The 14,962-nt window shown below is 47.1% G+C and overlaps 1 protein-coding gene across 1 annotated transcript; it reads left to right on the top strand.

The window, feature by feature from the left end:
- Window positions 1-1,426: 1,426 nt before the first annotated feature.
- Window positions 1,427-2,365, top strand: LOC309560407 (olfactory receptor 5AR1-like; the record flags this gene model as incomplete). The annotated part of the gene is made up of 1 exon (XM_082264044.1): window positions 1,427-2,365. One exon carries the CDS (start codon window positions 1,427-1,429, stop codon window positions 2,363-2,365), a length of 939 nt encoding a protein of 312 aa, XP_082120170.1.
- Window positions 2,366-14,962: the final 12,597 nt, after the last annotated feature.

Genomic DNA, 14,962 nt, shown 5'->3' on the forward strand with positions numbered 1-14,962 from the left:
CTGGGCCACTTTTTGCGATTGCACTGTGCGACTTTAACTGACAATTGCGCGGTCGTGCAACGCCATACCCAAACGAAATTTATGTCCTTTTTTTCCCACAAACAGAGCTTTCTTTTGGTGGTATTTGATCACCTGTGCGATTTTTACTTTTTGTGCTATAAACAAAAAAAGAGCGTACATTTTGAAAAAACAACAATATTTTTCAAATTTTTTTATATGAAATTCCCCCCCAAAAAAATGTAAAAATCAAAATTTTTTTAAATGTTTGGCCAATTTGTTTTCTGCTACCTATGTTTGGTAAAAAAAATCACAATAAGCGTATTTTGATTGGTTTGCGCAAAAGTTAATGCGTTTACTAACTAAGGGAAAGATTTCTGTTATTTTTGGTGTTTTTTTTTTTTAACGAGTAATGGCGGCGATCTGCGATTTTTTTTGCGGGACCGCGACATTGCGGCGGACAGATCGGACCCTTGACTGACATTTTTTACACTTTTGGGGGTACCAGTGACATTACTGCAGTAATCAGTGCTATACATATGCACTGTTACTGTAAAAATGACGCTGGCAGGGAAGGGGTTAATTTTATTGGAGAGGGAGGGGTTAATGTATGCCTGGTGCTTACTAACGTGTGTGGGGGAGGTGACTGAGTGACACAGGGACAGATCGCATGTTCAGCTATGCTGAACCCTGCAATCTGACCCTGCCTGTGACTTAGGAGATCCGCCCACTCAGTTTACACAAGCGGGCGGATCTCCACACTCGAATCCCCGACGATCGGGGAAGAGCAGCGGCGATCGCCGCCGCTCCTCCCCTGGCCCGACTCCCGCTGTGAATGAATGCAGCGGGAGCGAGCCTCGGGCGGCGCGCGAGCGCCGCCCACAAGGGGAAGAGTCCAGCGACGTAGTACTACGTCGCTGGACGATAACGAGCCACTGTGCTGCAGTAGAGGCACAGTGACTGGTCATAAAGTGGTTAAACATCAGCTTTACATTTGAGATGGGGTACAGGGTGGTTAAAACCCCGTCAGTTTCTTTACCTGTTGTCCCATTGGGTAGTTTAACCTTCAAATTCTGTCCTGTAAAACCCAAAATAAGTGAATGGAAATCTCTCCAAAAGTGAGGGAAATCTCCTCTTAGACTGTTGCTACCAACCCAAGTGTTCCCATTTCAGTCCTGGTGAGGTTGCTCAACAGAACAAACAGTGAGGGTGAATTTCCCTGGCAGGAATACAGGCAGCAAGTAAAACCTGACAGAGGATCTAACCCCCCACCAACCTATTCAAAACTAAAATAATTTTTTCAGGAAACATTTTAAAATATAAAAGGTTGATAATGCCGAACAGAATTGATATTTCATCAGCTTCCTTCAATATAATACACCTACACCTATTTTCCACAGTGTGAAGAATACTATATATATTATATTATATGGATTCAAATAACAAGACTACAGTTCCCTATTTTATTATCAATGGAATTTCAAATGTCCCCGAATTACAACTTCCGATTTTCCTCCTGGTTCTTCTCATTTATCTTCTGACTCTTGGTGGAAACCTGGTCATTCTTCTACTGGTTTGCCTGGACTCCTGTCTCCATACTCCCATGTACTTCTTCTTGGCCAACCTGTCCGTCTTGGACATGTCCTCCTCCACCACCACTCTGCATAAGGTTCTTGTAGCTTTTTTAACACAAGATAAGACAGTCTCTTTCCTTGGTTGCATAGCACAGTTCTACGTGTTCTCCTCCTTGGCCTGTAATGAGCTGTTGATATTGACAGCCATGAGTTATGACCGGTATGTCGCAATCTGCAACCCCTTGCGCTACTTCATCCTGATGAACCCAAGAGTTTGCACCCTCTTGGCCACAGTCTGTTGGGTCATGGCTTTTTTAGAGGTGGTACCCTATCTTGCACTACTGTTAGAAGTCTCCTGTTATAAATCCAACATTATAAATCACTTTTTTTGTGATCTTGTGCCTCTTCTAAGTCTCTCTTGCAGTGACACCTCTGCCTTGGAGATGTTGAGCTTTGTTGAAGGACTAATACTTTTAAGCCTTACACCGTTTGTCCTCACCTTCACTCCTTATGTATTCATTATTGCCACAATAGTAAGGATCCGTACAAGTGGCGGGAGATATAAAGCCTTCTACACTTGTTCCTCACACCTCACTGTTGTTGTCCTTCTCTACGGAACCCTGGTGTGTCAGTATCTCAATCCAACTAGAGAGGACAGTTTAGAGTCCAATAAATGGTTTTCATTCTTTAACACAGCTGCTGTTCCCTTGCTGAATCCTATGATTTACAGCCTGAATAACAAAGATGTGAAATCGGCATTAAGAAGGACACTACGTGTAATAAAGTATCATTAAGATTTATTTTTATTTATTTTTCGGTTAATTTTTATGTCTGATGTATTTCTTCTTTGTACACATTGGAAGCTGTGGAAACTGTTAAAAGAATCTCTTTTTAAAAAACATTGTTGTGTAAATGTCTCAGCATTTGTACAGTTGTCTAAAATAATTGCCAAATGTTGTCTAATGTTTATTTCTTATGATTACCAGATCCATCTAGTGGCCATAATAATGCTGCATGTGCGGATCAATACTCCAAACATGCCAACTCAAGTGCACCACCACCAAGAGATACTTACCATAAATACAGTGCATTGCAAAAGTATTCGGCCCCCTTGAACTTTTCGACCTTTTGCCACATTTCAGGCTTCAAACATAAAGATATAAAACTGTAATTTTTTGTGAAGAATCAACAAAAAGTGGGACACAATCATGAAGTGGAACGAAATTTATTGGATATTTCAAACTTTGTTAACAAATAAAAAACTGAAAAATTGGGCGTGCAAAATTATTCAGACCCTTTACTTTCAGTGCAGCAAACTCTCTCCAGAAGTTCAGTGAGGATCTCTGAATGATCCAATGTTGACCTAAATGACTAATGATGATAAATAGAATCCACCTGTGTGTAATCAAGTCTCCGTATAAATGCACCTGCACTGTGATAGTCTCAGAGGTCTGTTTAAAGTGCAGAGAGCATCATGAAGAACAAGGAACACACCAGGCAGGTCCGAGATACTGTTGTGGAGAAGTTTAAAGCTGGATTTGGATACAAAAAGATTTCCCAAGCTTTAAACATCCCAAGGAGCACTGTGCAAGCGATAATATTGAAATGGAAGGAGTATCAGACCACTGCAAATCTACGAAGACCTGGCCGTCCAGAGGCGGACTGGGCCGGGAGGCAGGGAGGCGATGCTTCCTAAAAAGGCCACTCGCTCCGCACCGATTCCACCCCTGCAGACAGGCATGACACCCGCCGGCCGCCGCTACATTGTGTTATACTTGCGGAGCATCACTGCTCTGCTGCAACTCTGCAAGTATACTATAATGTAGCGGTGGCTGGCGGGTGTCATGCCTGTCTGCAGGGGTGGAATCGGTGCGGAGCGAGTGGCCTTTTTGACTGGTGAGTCCAGTCACTTCCCTGTCAGGCGGAGTGATCTCCACCCGACAGATGCTTTCTAGTCCTGGCCGAGTGTGATGTCATCCAGAGGCCAGGAGGCGGGAAGAAAGGACGGAGGAGATTGCTTCTGCAAGGAACTGCGAGGAGCCAGCCCAGTGAAGCCCTGTGGAATAGTGAGTTTTCAGAGGCTGCTCAGGCTGATAATACACCTTACATAAGGCAATGTTATGTCAGTGTTGTAGATGTGTGAAATGGCTCAAGTGATTAACTCATTGAGGCGAGGAGTTAATTTACAATGCTGTTTGTAAAATGCAGCATGGAGGGGGTTAATGTACTGCCAATGGCCACTAATGCATTAGTGACCAGTGACAGTTAATTAACCCCTTTGTGCTGCATTAGTGACAGTGGCACCAGTGTCAGTGTTAATTAACCCCTGTATTGTGCAGCATGAAATGGTTAATAAACACTGACACTGGTACAACTAATGCAGCACAAAGGGGTTAATGACTGCCACTAGTCACTACTGCATCAGTGTCCAGTGGTGTATTTTATTTTTGTGCTACCCTAGGCAAGATTTAAATCGGGCACCCCCATCTAAATGTATCCCACCCCAGCCACAGTATACTGTTCTTGTCTCAGGGTCTGATGAGGAAGCCACAGCTGTTCACAATGAATGGCTGCGGCTTCCTTATCAGACCCTGGGACATGAGGGCAGAGGATGGGGGTCAGTGGGACATAGGACGGGGTCAGCAGGGCAGAGAATGTGGCGGCAATGGTAAGCACTGATCAGGAGCAATAAATAAGCTGGATTGATATGCAGCACTAGTAGGTGGCAATGATGGACACTGATAGGTGGCACTGATCAAGCTGCACTGATGAGGCTGAGCTTATATGCACTGGTGAGGCTGCATTGATGGGCAATAATCAGGCTGCACTGATGAGGCTGCACTGATGGACACTGGTGGTGCTGCGTTGATGGGGACTGATGAGGCTGCATGGATGGAAACTGATGAGGCTGCACTGGTGGACACTGATGAGGCTGAAAAAGTGAAAAAATGTGGCTCTCAACAGCTTGATAAAACACAAAATAAATTATTCCAATGTGCAAATGTTCGTGCAAAAAAACAGTTTCTAGTGTCCAAAAAAAAAAAAGGGTTAAGCAAACAGCCAATGATGGAAACACAGACTTGATAGGAGTGAATCTCAAAAAAGCCTCCACCTCCACACGATCACCCAGTGAAATGTATAGGTACCGCTTACCAGAACCACTGGACCCCTTAGTTATAGGGGGTCAAACACGCTTATTGATCCACATCAGATCCGACCTTGCACATCCCCCTCTCACACAGGCGACAGTGTGTAGCCAAATCGATGGAGCATTAAAGAACCAAGTCATAGATGGAGAGAAATGACAAACAGGCTCTCATGGTGCAGTATTACTCATCAAAGGATCATTTTCAGTTTGCTGGGGATAGGAGACCCTGCTCCACGCCTGCGTTCCTTAGACCCGGAAGTTTACGGTCTCACGTTCCCAATCTAAGGGTCTAAGGAACGCAGGCGTGGAGCGGCGGCTCCTATCTCGCCTGTGTGAGAGGGGGATGTGCAAGGTCGGATCTGATATGGATCAATAAGCATGTTTGACCCCCTATAACTAAGGGGTCCAGTGTTTGGTAAGCGGTACCTATACATTTCACTGGGTGATCGTGTGGAGGTGGAGGCTTTTTTGAGATTCACTCCTATCAAGTCTGTGTTTCCATCATTGGCTGTTTGCTTAACCCTTTTTTTTTTTTGGACACTAGAAACAGTTTTTTTGCACGAACATTTGCACATTGGAATAATTTACTTTGTGTTTTATCAAACTGTTGAGCGCCACATTTTTTCACTTTTTCATTTGTCACGTTATTCACGTTGATTTTGCAGCTCGCAGAGTGGAAGCAATTTCACCCTAAACACATTTATAGATATGAGTAGTGTTTATTTATTTATACATCACATTCATTTTGCGCAGTTTTTGTTGGGTTCACCAATAATCTTCTTTCACTGATGAGGCTGAGCTGATGGACACTGATCAGGTTGCATTGATGGGCACTGGTGAGGCTGCATTGATGGGTACTGATCAGGCTGCATTGATGGCAACTGATAAGGCTGCACTGGTGAGGCTGCATTTATGGGCACTAGAGAGGCTGCATTGATGGACACTGGTGAGGCTGAATTGATGGGCACTGGTCAGGTTGCATTGATGGGCACTGGTCAGGTTGCATTGATGGGCACTGATCAGGCTGCATTGATGGGCACTGGTCAGGTTGCATTGATGGGCACTGGTCAGGTTGCATTGATGGGCAATGATCAGGATGCCTTGATGGGCACAGGTGAGGCTGCATTAATGGGCACTGATGAGGCTGGACTGATGGGCACTGGTGAGGCTGCATTAATGGGCACTGATGAGGCTGGACTGATGGGCACTGGTGAGGCTGCATTAATGGGCACTGATGAGGCTGGACTGATGGGCACTGGTGAGGCTGCATTGATGCATTATTTTTGTTAAACCTCCTTTGTTGCTATTAACATTAAATTATGTTACCACATTGTATCATATTTGTCTTGCTTTATAACATCAATATCCGTTATAAACCAGGTGGGCATAGATGGTGAGCTCGGTGGTTCAATGGGCCACTTGACTGGACTTGCCCCCCAGGCCCAAGGCTGCCAGTCCTCCCCTGTGGCCGTCCCTCTAAACTTTCAGCTCATACAAGGAGAAGACTGATCAGAGATGCAGCCAAGAGGCCCATGATCACTCTGGATGAACTGCAGAGATCTACAGCTGAGGTGGGAGACTCTGTCCATAGGACAACAATCAGTCGTATACTGCACAAATCTGGCCTTTATGGAAGAGTGGCAAGAAGAAAGTCATTTCTTAAAGATATCCATAAAAAGTGTTGTTTAAAGTTTGCCACAAGCCACCTGGGAGACACCAAACATGTGGAAGAAGGTGCTCTGGTCAGATGAAACCAAAATCCAACTTTTTGGCAACAATGCAAAAAGTTATGTTTGGCGTAAAAGCAACACAGCTCATCACCCTGAACACACCAACCCCACTGTCAAACATGGTGGTGGCAGCATCATGGTTTGGGCCTGCTTTTCTTCAGCAGGGACAGGGAAGATGGTTAAAATTGATGGGAAGATGGATGGAGCCAAATACAGGACCATTCTGGAAGAAAACCTGATGGAGTCTGCAAAAGACCTGAGACTGGGACGGAGATTTGTCTTCCAACAAGACAATGATCCAAAACATAAAGCAAAATCTACAATGGAATGGTTCACAAATAAACATATCCAGGTGTTAGAATGGCCAAGTCAAAGTCCAGACCTGAATCCAATCGAGAATCTGTGGAAAGAACTGAAAACTGCTGTTCACAAACACTCTCCATCCAACCTCACTGAGCTCGAGCTGTTTTGCAAGGAATGGGCAAAAATTTCAGTCTCTCGATGTGCAAAACTGATAGAGACATACCCCAAGCGACTTACAGCTGTAATCGCAGCAAAAGGTGGTGCTACAAAGTATTAACTTAAGGGGGCTGAATCATTTTGCACGCCCAATTTTTCAGTTTTTTATTTGTTAAAAAAGTTTGAAATATCCAATAAATTTTGTTCCACTTCATGATTGTGTCCCACTTGTTGTTGATTCTTCACAAAAAATTACAGTTTTATATCTTTATGTTTGAAGCCGGAAATGTGGCAAAAGGTTGAAAAGTTCAAGGGGGCCGAATACTTTCGCAATGCACTGTACATGATCCCTACCAACCGAGGTCATGCACATTTGGTATACAAAAAATTGTCCACAGGATGGAAATGGCCAGCTTACAAAATCTATATGCAAAAAAACTGTTTTTTAGGTATAAACTTCTACCAACAAAACAATCCAGTAAAAAATATATATTATATTTTATTACAAAGTTAAAACAAAATACACGCAAAAGGAAATTAAAACGGCATCCTTTTAAATATGCATTTGATAAAGATTTACACAGGAAATTTACAGAAAAATTTGAACATAAGTCTACATAATACACAAAAACAAGAACCAAAGTCTACACGTTTCGTGGACTGATCCATTTCTTCTGGACTCTTGTGGCCTCAAACGTGTGTCATATGTTCCTAAAGTTTCAGTTTATCCAATAGGTGCTAATTCAGAAAAAAGTAGCTGGCATCAAAGGGCAGTGAAAAACAGATCCACCGGCTTGTGGGGGGCCCACACCGCGCACCAGACATCAAATCAGGTGTACTGTATGTAGCACTACTCCCTTGGGAGCTGCTTGAAGCGGATTCCCCAGGGTTACCCATAGCAACAACTTATGGATCCTTAGTACTTTAAGTGTGGCTCAGTCAGGAAACAGTTCAGGGTGTTTGGTTTTTTGAATTTTATTAGAACTTGGGATGAGTGGAATACTTCAACTGAATGAACTATGCACAACTTGAGGACTTCTAGCTATGTGAGTGCGGCAAGGCCGCTGCTTCACCTTGCCACTGGAGTGAAGTATTTGATAGGCATACTGTGTAGTGAATTACTCTTCAGGGCCCCGCTTGGCACCCCCTTTACCCTTACTCTTCAGGGTTCTACTTGGCACCCCCTTTACTCTGGCTAACTGTGTGAGCTAACCTTCTGTCCTCTGACCTCACTGGAGTGGTCCCCCTTCCTGGGCAGACCCCTTGGCAAGTCCCCTGGTACTCATGAACACTGTTTTTCCCAGTTGACTCTGCCTGCAGCTCCACCGTCAGCTTTCCAGGACCCTCAAGGCTCAGCTTCACACCTGGCTCACCAGGCCGACTGCCTGTGGCCACTTTCCTCAGACTGCAGGAGGAGAGACAGCCGTCACCCTCCTCCTGGGACTCTGCTTCCCGCCAAAAACACCCTATCACATGTCCCCTCAGCTTTTATGGTCAATCCCAGGATGCACTGCAGTGGTGCCCTCCCATTGGGACTGTAACAAAAGCCCGTTTGCCACTGGCCAGGTTTCCTCCACTGTCCAACAGGCTCCCCTATTGGATTCAGTGGGGACACTCCCTCAGACCAGGTGAATCACACCTGGACACATGTAACAGGCATAACTAACAGGTCAGGCTCCCCTGATAAGCAGATGAAGCATAACAATTATTTTAACCTAGCACCTATCTAGGAGGGTGCTACATGTATATATCAATCCACAAAGGTATCAAATAGGGTGCAACCAGAAAAGGCTCCTATGTCTATTAGCTATTGAAGGCAAACTCATAAATGTGCAGATTTCCCATGTTGGTCCTAATGCATAGCTGACAGCAACATGAGGAATCTGCACATTTATGAGTCTGCATTAAATAGCTAACAGATATAGGAGCCTTTTCAGGTTACACCCTATTTGATAACATTGTGGATTGATATATATACACTTGGATTGAGGGCTGGTGCACAAAATGGCCTGTTTTTGACTTTCCTTTAATGCCCATTTCCTTTTCCTGAATTGGCGCCTAGGGGATAGACTGAACTTATAAGAACATATGACATTTGAGACCAGAAGAGTCCTGAAGAAGCAGATCAGTCAGTGAAAGACGTAGACTTTGGTTCTTTGGTACAAGTTTACAATTGAAGGCAGGGCTTTTTTTCAGCGGGAACACTGGGGAATGCAGATCCGCCACCTCCAGCATTGAAAGAGATGGCAAAAGGTGCTGAGTGTGCTAGATGGTATATTGATGCTAACTGCTGGGGGATCAATTGTTGCTGGGGGTAGTCTATTGTTGCTGGTGGGGGAATCTATTGTTGCTGGTAAGGGATCAGTTAAAGCGGAGTTCTACTCAAAAGTGACATTTGGCATGTCATTTTTTTTTTTTTGGGGGGGGAGTGGGTATCTAGTTTTGACAGGTACCTGCTCCCACTTCCGCTCGGCCCGCCTAGGCAGCTCGGGCAGAAGTTCTCCTCACCCCTCCCTCCCTGCAATCTTCTGGGACACGTCACAGGTTTCAGGAGATTGCCCGTCCACTCAGGACACGCAGCGCGACTCGCGCATGCGCAGTGTGCACCCGGCTGTGAAGCCGCAAGCTATCACAGCCGGGTGCCCACACTAGAGATGCCGGCGCCACGGGGAGAAGAAGGAGAGAACTGAGGCTCCCCCCGGCAGCATCGATGGACCATGGGACAGGTGAGTGTGTTTATTAAAAGTCAGCACTGCAGATACACTTTTTGTAGCTGCTGACTTTTAATAAACACAAAAGCCAGTGGAACTCCGCTTTAATATAACTGCATGCAGAGAGAAAGTCCAGCCGTCAAAACTCAGCAGTTATGTCAGGGGTGGGTGGGACCAAACAGCTCTTAAACACCAGCCAATGGGATTAGGTCTGGATGTTTATGTGGCCCAGCCCCTTTCATAGGCAGCCCAATCATTGGCTGGTGTTTGATAGCTGCTCGGTCCCGCCCACCCCCGACATTGGCGCTGAGTTTTGACAGCTGGTCTTTCTGCCTGCATGCAGTTACATTACCTGACAGTGTCACACATTGAGCTTATCTTTCAGGCCTCACTATCTGCTAAATGTGAAACTTCCCCTGTCAGTGTCCATGAGTGCTGCCTATCAGTGCTGCCAATCAGTGCCACCTATCAGTGCCTGTGACGAATACGGGTATCAGACCCCTGGCCTTCTCATCCACCTCGTGACCAAAGACCAAGCAATCTCACACCCTGCCGTCACTTGCGTAACAATGCCACTCTCAGCTGCACCCAGCACACAGATTGTCCAGCTTGCGGGACCACAATCTAGATGCCAGCAGACTGAGAGCGATTGTCACCGGGTTAATTAAACGATTAACCCTTTCACTGCCACCACCACTACGTTTCAGCTTAGCGGATGCTCCTGATTTCACAAATATCAATTATGACTTTAGAATAACCGTCTGTAACACACACTGTCACCTGACAAGAATGTTTCAGATAGGTTAGCCTAAACAGTACAAATATCAATTATGACTTTAAAATAACTGTCTATAACACACAATAGCGCACTTCAGGAGGCAGGGTCGTTTGGGTCAAGTTGCGTTTAAGAGCTTAGAGACAAAAGTTAACACTTTTCAAAATAAGGTTTAATTATAAGAAAGGTTTTAAAATTGGTGCGAATAAAAATATTTACAGAAAAATGGGTTACAAAGAAATGGAGACACAATATACAGCAATTTAGAAAAAGGAGAATAAAAGAATGAAAATACTTGCATTAAAACAGTCCTAGTATTACCTTAAGTTTCAGAGTTGAACAGGTATGTTTGGTTCTCCTTGGGGCGGTGTTATGCCATCGATCTTAGGATGAGAACTGAGCTTTCTATCAGTTCCTGCCTTTTTCCCTGACTCTCCAGGGGGTGTCACCAGAAGTACTTAGCCAATTGGCTCTGAGTCTATAAACCTCTAAATGACTGCCCGCTTTGACAGATTAATAAAAGCACTCATATCTTCAATTATGAAACGGTTACATGCTTGAAACCGATATTTTATGGTACGTTTTTGAATGTCCTATCTTTAGACACTAAACATGGGGTATTTCGGACTAACATCTGCCCTGTACGCCCTTGGATCGCTAGCTTGCCTTTCCTCGGCATGACGGTGTCCGTGCTTAGACTTAATTCGATTGGTATTTTATGGGGCACCCAAATATCTACTTTTTGTTAATATGTTATGTTTGGTTAAAAAGATATGATTTGAGCCCCGGATTGTGAGATGTAAGTTAACAATTTGGCTTGGAGAATGTACAAAGCAATTTCCCTGGACATCTAATCTGACCCCCTGCTGTCCTCGCAGACACAACTCCTGCTTGGTCAAAGCTTGTGTATAGTAAAGGTGTGAAAAATGTCAGCCTAGCAGGAACCTGGTGAGGGAGTGCCTTTTGGTTCCTCTGATTAGAAAAAGGTGGGGGCTACTTCGCTCAAGGAGCCTGGGTCACTACACAAAATGGACGTTGAGAGGACAAGATGGTGTCCGAACACTCAACACCATTACACCTCCCCCTCTTGTGGGCGCATAGGCGGGGAATTTACGATTTCCCGCCGGACGCAACCGACTCCTGCGGCTCGGCTTGACGCGACAAACCGTCAGCGTTACCATGGGTGCTACCTTTCTTCTGCGGGGTGACAGAGGCTACTCCCCTGGGGAGCAGCTTCCGGCTCAAATAGAGGATGAGAGTTTCCTCTCCTTTAGCATCCCTCCGGCCTAGGGCTGCATCTGGCCCAAAGGTAATGGCATAGGGTGGGGCCGGGACTGGGCATTTAAATTCCGGGCCCCATGTCCCAGGTGCACGGGCCAGTACCTCCGTCAGGGCCGGACGGTCCTTCTGCCACACTGGCGTCAAGGATGCCAGTTTAACCAGGATACCATTGGTTAGGCCAGTCACGGGTTCAGTTGAGCTACTCTCGTCGCATCCCAGCATCCTCCTGTGGCCAGCTGTACCCAGGAATGACGTAACCAAAGTTGGGGTTTGAGGAGTAGGCCAGGTCCTGGTATCCTCAGTTCCAGATCTCTGGGTGCCTACTCCCCTCTGCTTTTCCCAGTACAAAACCGCTGACAGGTCCATCTGACAGTTACTATGCAGAACTGTCAAACTAGGCCGTGCCAGAACGTTTGGGACTGTGGACAAGAGCTCTGGGTGTTCCACCCAGACAGGGCCAAACACTACCAGGCCCCTAAAGCAGGCCATTGCACCAGGTTCGACCTCTCCCCGTGGATCACACGTGACCCTTAGGGAGGTGTCTGATGCGTTCCCAACCCCATCTAGCATTGCCGTAGACGCAGTTAAGCTACATGGGTTGGGGAAGGCTGGCTCGTCCTGAGCCTTCCAGGTGAGAAGGTTTGGTCCACGCCCCCTGCTCAGGTTCAGGATGGTTAGACAGCAGGCACCAGCCAGCTGCTTTAACACCTCATGGTTCCTGGGCACGGGGTAGGCCACGATCGCAGGGCTGACGTTCAGCCTGCTGAAGGCTCCACAAAGCCTTCTCTCGGTCTCCTGCTCCCCATCGGCCTGCACCTCCTGTGAGACAGGAGAGGTCGCAGGTATGGGGGGAGCAGACACCCAGGCACCCATCTCGTGGACGTCAGGGTGTGTCCTCCCAGGGTCTCCAATATCTCTGATGCGGCATGCAGTAAGCCCTGCCAGCAGCATAGATACCTGGAGGGGGAAGGGGGGCTTCAGCTGAAGGCCCAAACCCACGCCCTGAGTGCCAGCTACCGCTAACAGGACACCTGTCTTTCCCAGTTCAGGGGTACTAACTCCGCCCCTGGCATGTGCTGGGCTAGGATGCTGTGTGAGGATCAGGTCAAGCCACAAACCCTGGTGCTTCACTCCAGGCCCTGCCCGCCTGATCTCACAGAGATCCTTACAAAACAGATCATGTGACACCTTCAATACATGTCTGTGAGGTTGACTGGACACAATGAACAGCTGTTTAACCCCTTCAGTCTCCAGGCCTCCTGCCTGTTGTCCTGTCACACCTATCTGCCCATTGTCCCAGTCAAGCTGGTGTTTACTCATCACAGCTGGGGGCCTTTCAGCTCCAGTCCTAAGTGATCGGATAGCCTGGTCGATCCGCAGTGCTGCCTGACAGGCAGTACTATAAGTCCCAGCAAGCTGTCCTGTGGCGAACAAAGACCGCTGCTGAGGCCTAACAGAGGTGGAGTCCACTGGGTCAGAACAAGGAGAGGACATAGAGACCTCTTCCTGCTGCTCTTCGACCAGGGCCTGCATCTCCCCTGCCTTTGCCACACTGCGATGGACCACCAACATTGACAAAACATCTTTAGCATTATCATAATTTCCATCAACATTATCAGAAACATCATTTCCAGCATTATTAGCATCAACATTTTCATCATCAACATTTCCATCATTAATATCAGCATCATCAACATTATTTGCATCATCATTAGCATTACTACAGCATACCCCTGGTAACTTCACAGGCAAGAGGGCCTCCTTTCCTTCTTCAAAAGATGGAGGACCTGGTAATTTAACACCACTCCACCCCCCCCCTCCCTCTGTCCATCCATAGGTTGCCCAGACATTAACCCAATATCTGCACACAGTACCTTTTCAAGTCCAGAGAGTTCCGTGGAGGCATCCAGGGTGCTCTTAGCAGGGGTGTAGTAAGAAACAAGGGTACCTAGTTCGGCACCCAACAAAACATCTGTGGGGATTTCCTCAGAGACTCCCACCTCCCTCATCCCACTCCCAGCACCCCAATCAATGAAAACACGGGCACGGGGTACCTGTGAGCGGGTCCCCCCAACTCCAGTGAGGGTAAAAAACTTTCCAGGGATGATGTCCCTTCTTCTTATCACTTCTGGTTTGACTAGAGTGACTTCAGCTCCTGTGTCCCGGAAACCAGTGACAGTCTGGTTGCCCACGGTGACGGGCTGCAAGTTGGCGGCGGTCACCCGGGATTTCCTGCGGACAAACAGCACGGAGTAAGAGTTGCTGGCCAGCTGACCAGGTGATGTCATCTGCTTCTGCTCAGGGCACTGTGTCCTGAGATGTCCCGCTTTTCCACAAGTGTAGCATCTGTGGGTGTCAGTTGTAGGGAAGGTGACACCAGGAACTGCAGGGGCTGGTTGCTGGGGAGCTTGACTCCTAGGTGCAGGAGGTGTTTCCATGGGCGATTTCCCTCCTTTCGCGCCATACAGAGGAGCCTTGCGATGGTCAGATACCCGAGTGTGGATGTAGGCATCTGCCACTTCTGCTGCTTCTTGGGCAGAGGCTGGCTTTCGTTCCAGCACAAACTGTCTGACGTCTGTAGGACAGATGTGCAACAACTGATCTCCAATCATGAGATCCTCCAGGGACTCAAACGTAATGGCCTTCAAGCCCTTAGTCCACTGACGGAACGTGGTGCGTAAGCGGCTTACCACATCCATATATGAGTCCCCAGGTCCCTTTTGCAGGGACCTAAATCGCTTCCGGTACACTTCCGGGGTTAACTGGTACTTTTGGGTGATTGCAGCCTTGATGGCCTCATAATCACCATCCTGTTCCGTTGGCAATTCGACGTAAGCGTCCAGGGCCTTGCCTCGCAGCCCTGGCGTCAGGTACCGAGCCCATTGGGCTTGGGGCAACTGGTACTGACGGCAAGTCTTTTCAAACGACAGCAGGTACACATCAATGTCACTGTCCTTTTCCATGACTGGAAATTTGGCTGCCGGGCTCACAAGCAAAGAGGTGTCCCTGTGCTCTAGGGATCCGAGGTTCTGAGCCTGGGGCTGCGGCGGGAGCTTAGCCATCTCCAGTTCATGCCGACGATTAGCCTCCCTCTGTGCATCCTCTCTCTCAGCCCGGCGCTCTGCAGCCTCTCTCGCAGCCCTGCGCTCTGCTCTCTCAGCCTCTCTTTCAGCCTGGCGTTCTAGAAACTGCAGGTAAGCCATAGGATCCATCTCCTTGACACGTTGCAGCGTTTCCTGCATTAGAGGAGAGTCTATGCTGGCTGCAGGCAAGCTGGGGCTGGTCTG

The sequence above is a fragment of the Pelophylax lessonae genome, assembly GCF_965119305.1.
Source record: "Pelophylax lessonae genome assembly, chromosome: 7".
Taxonomy (NCBI): domain Eukaryota; kingdom Metazoa; phylum Chordata; class Amphibia; order Anura; family Ranidae; genus Pelophylax; species Pelophylax lessonae.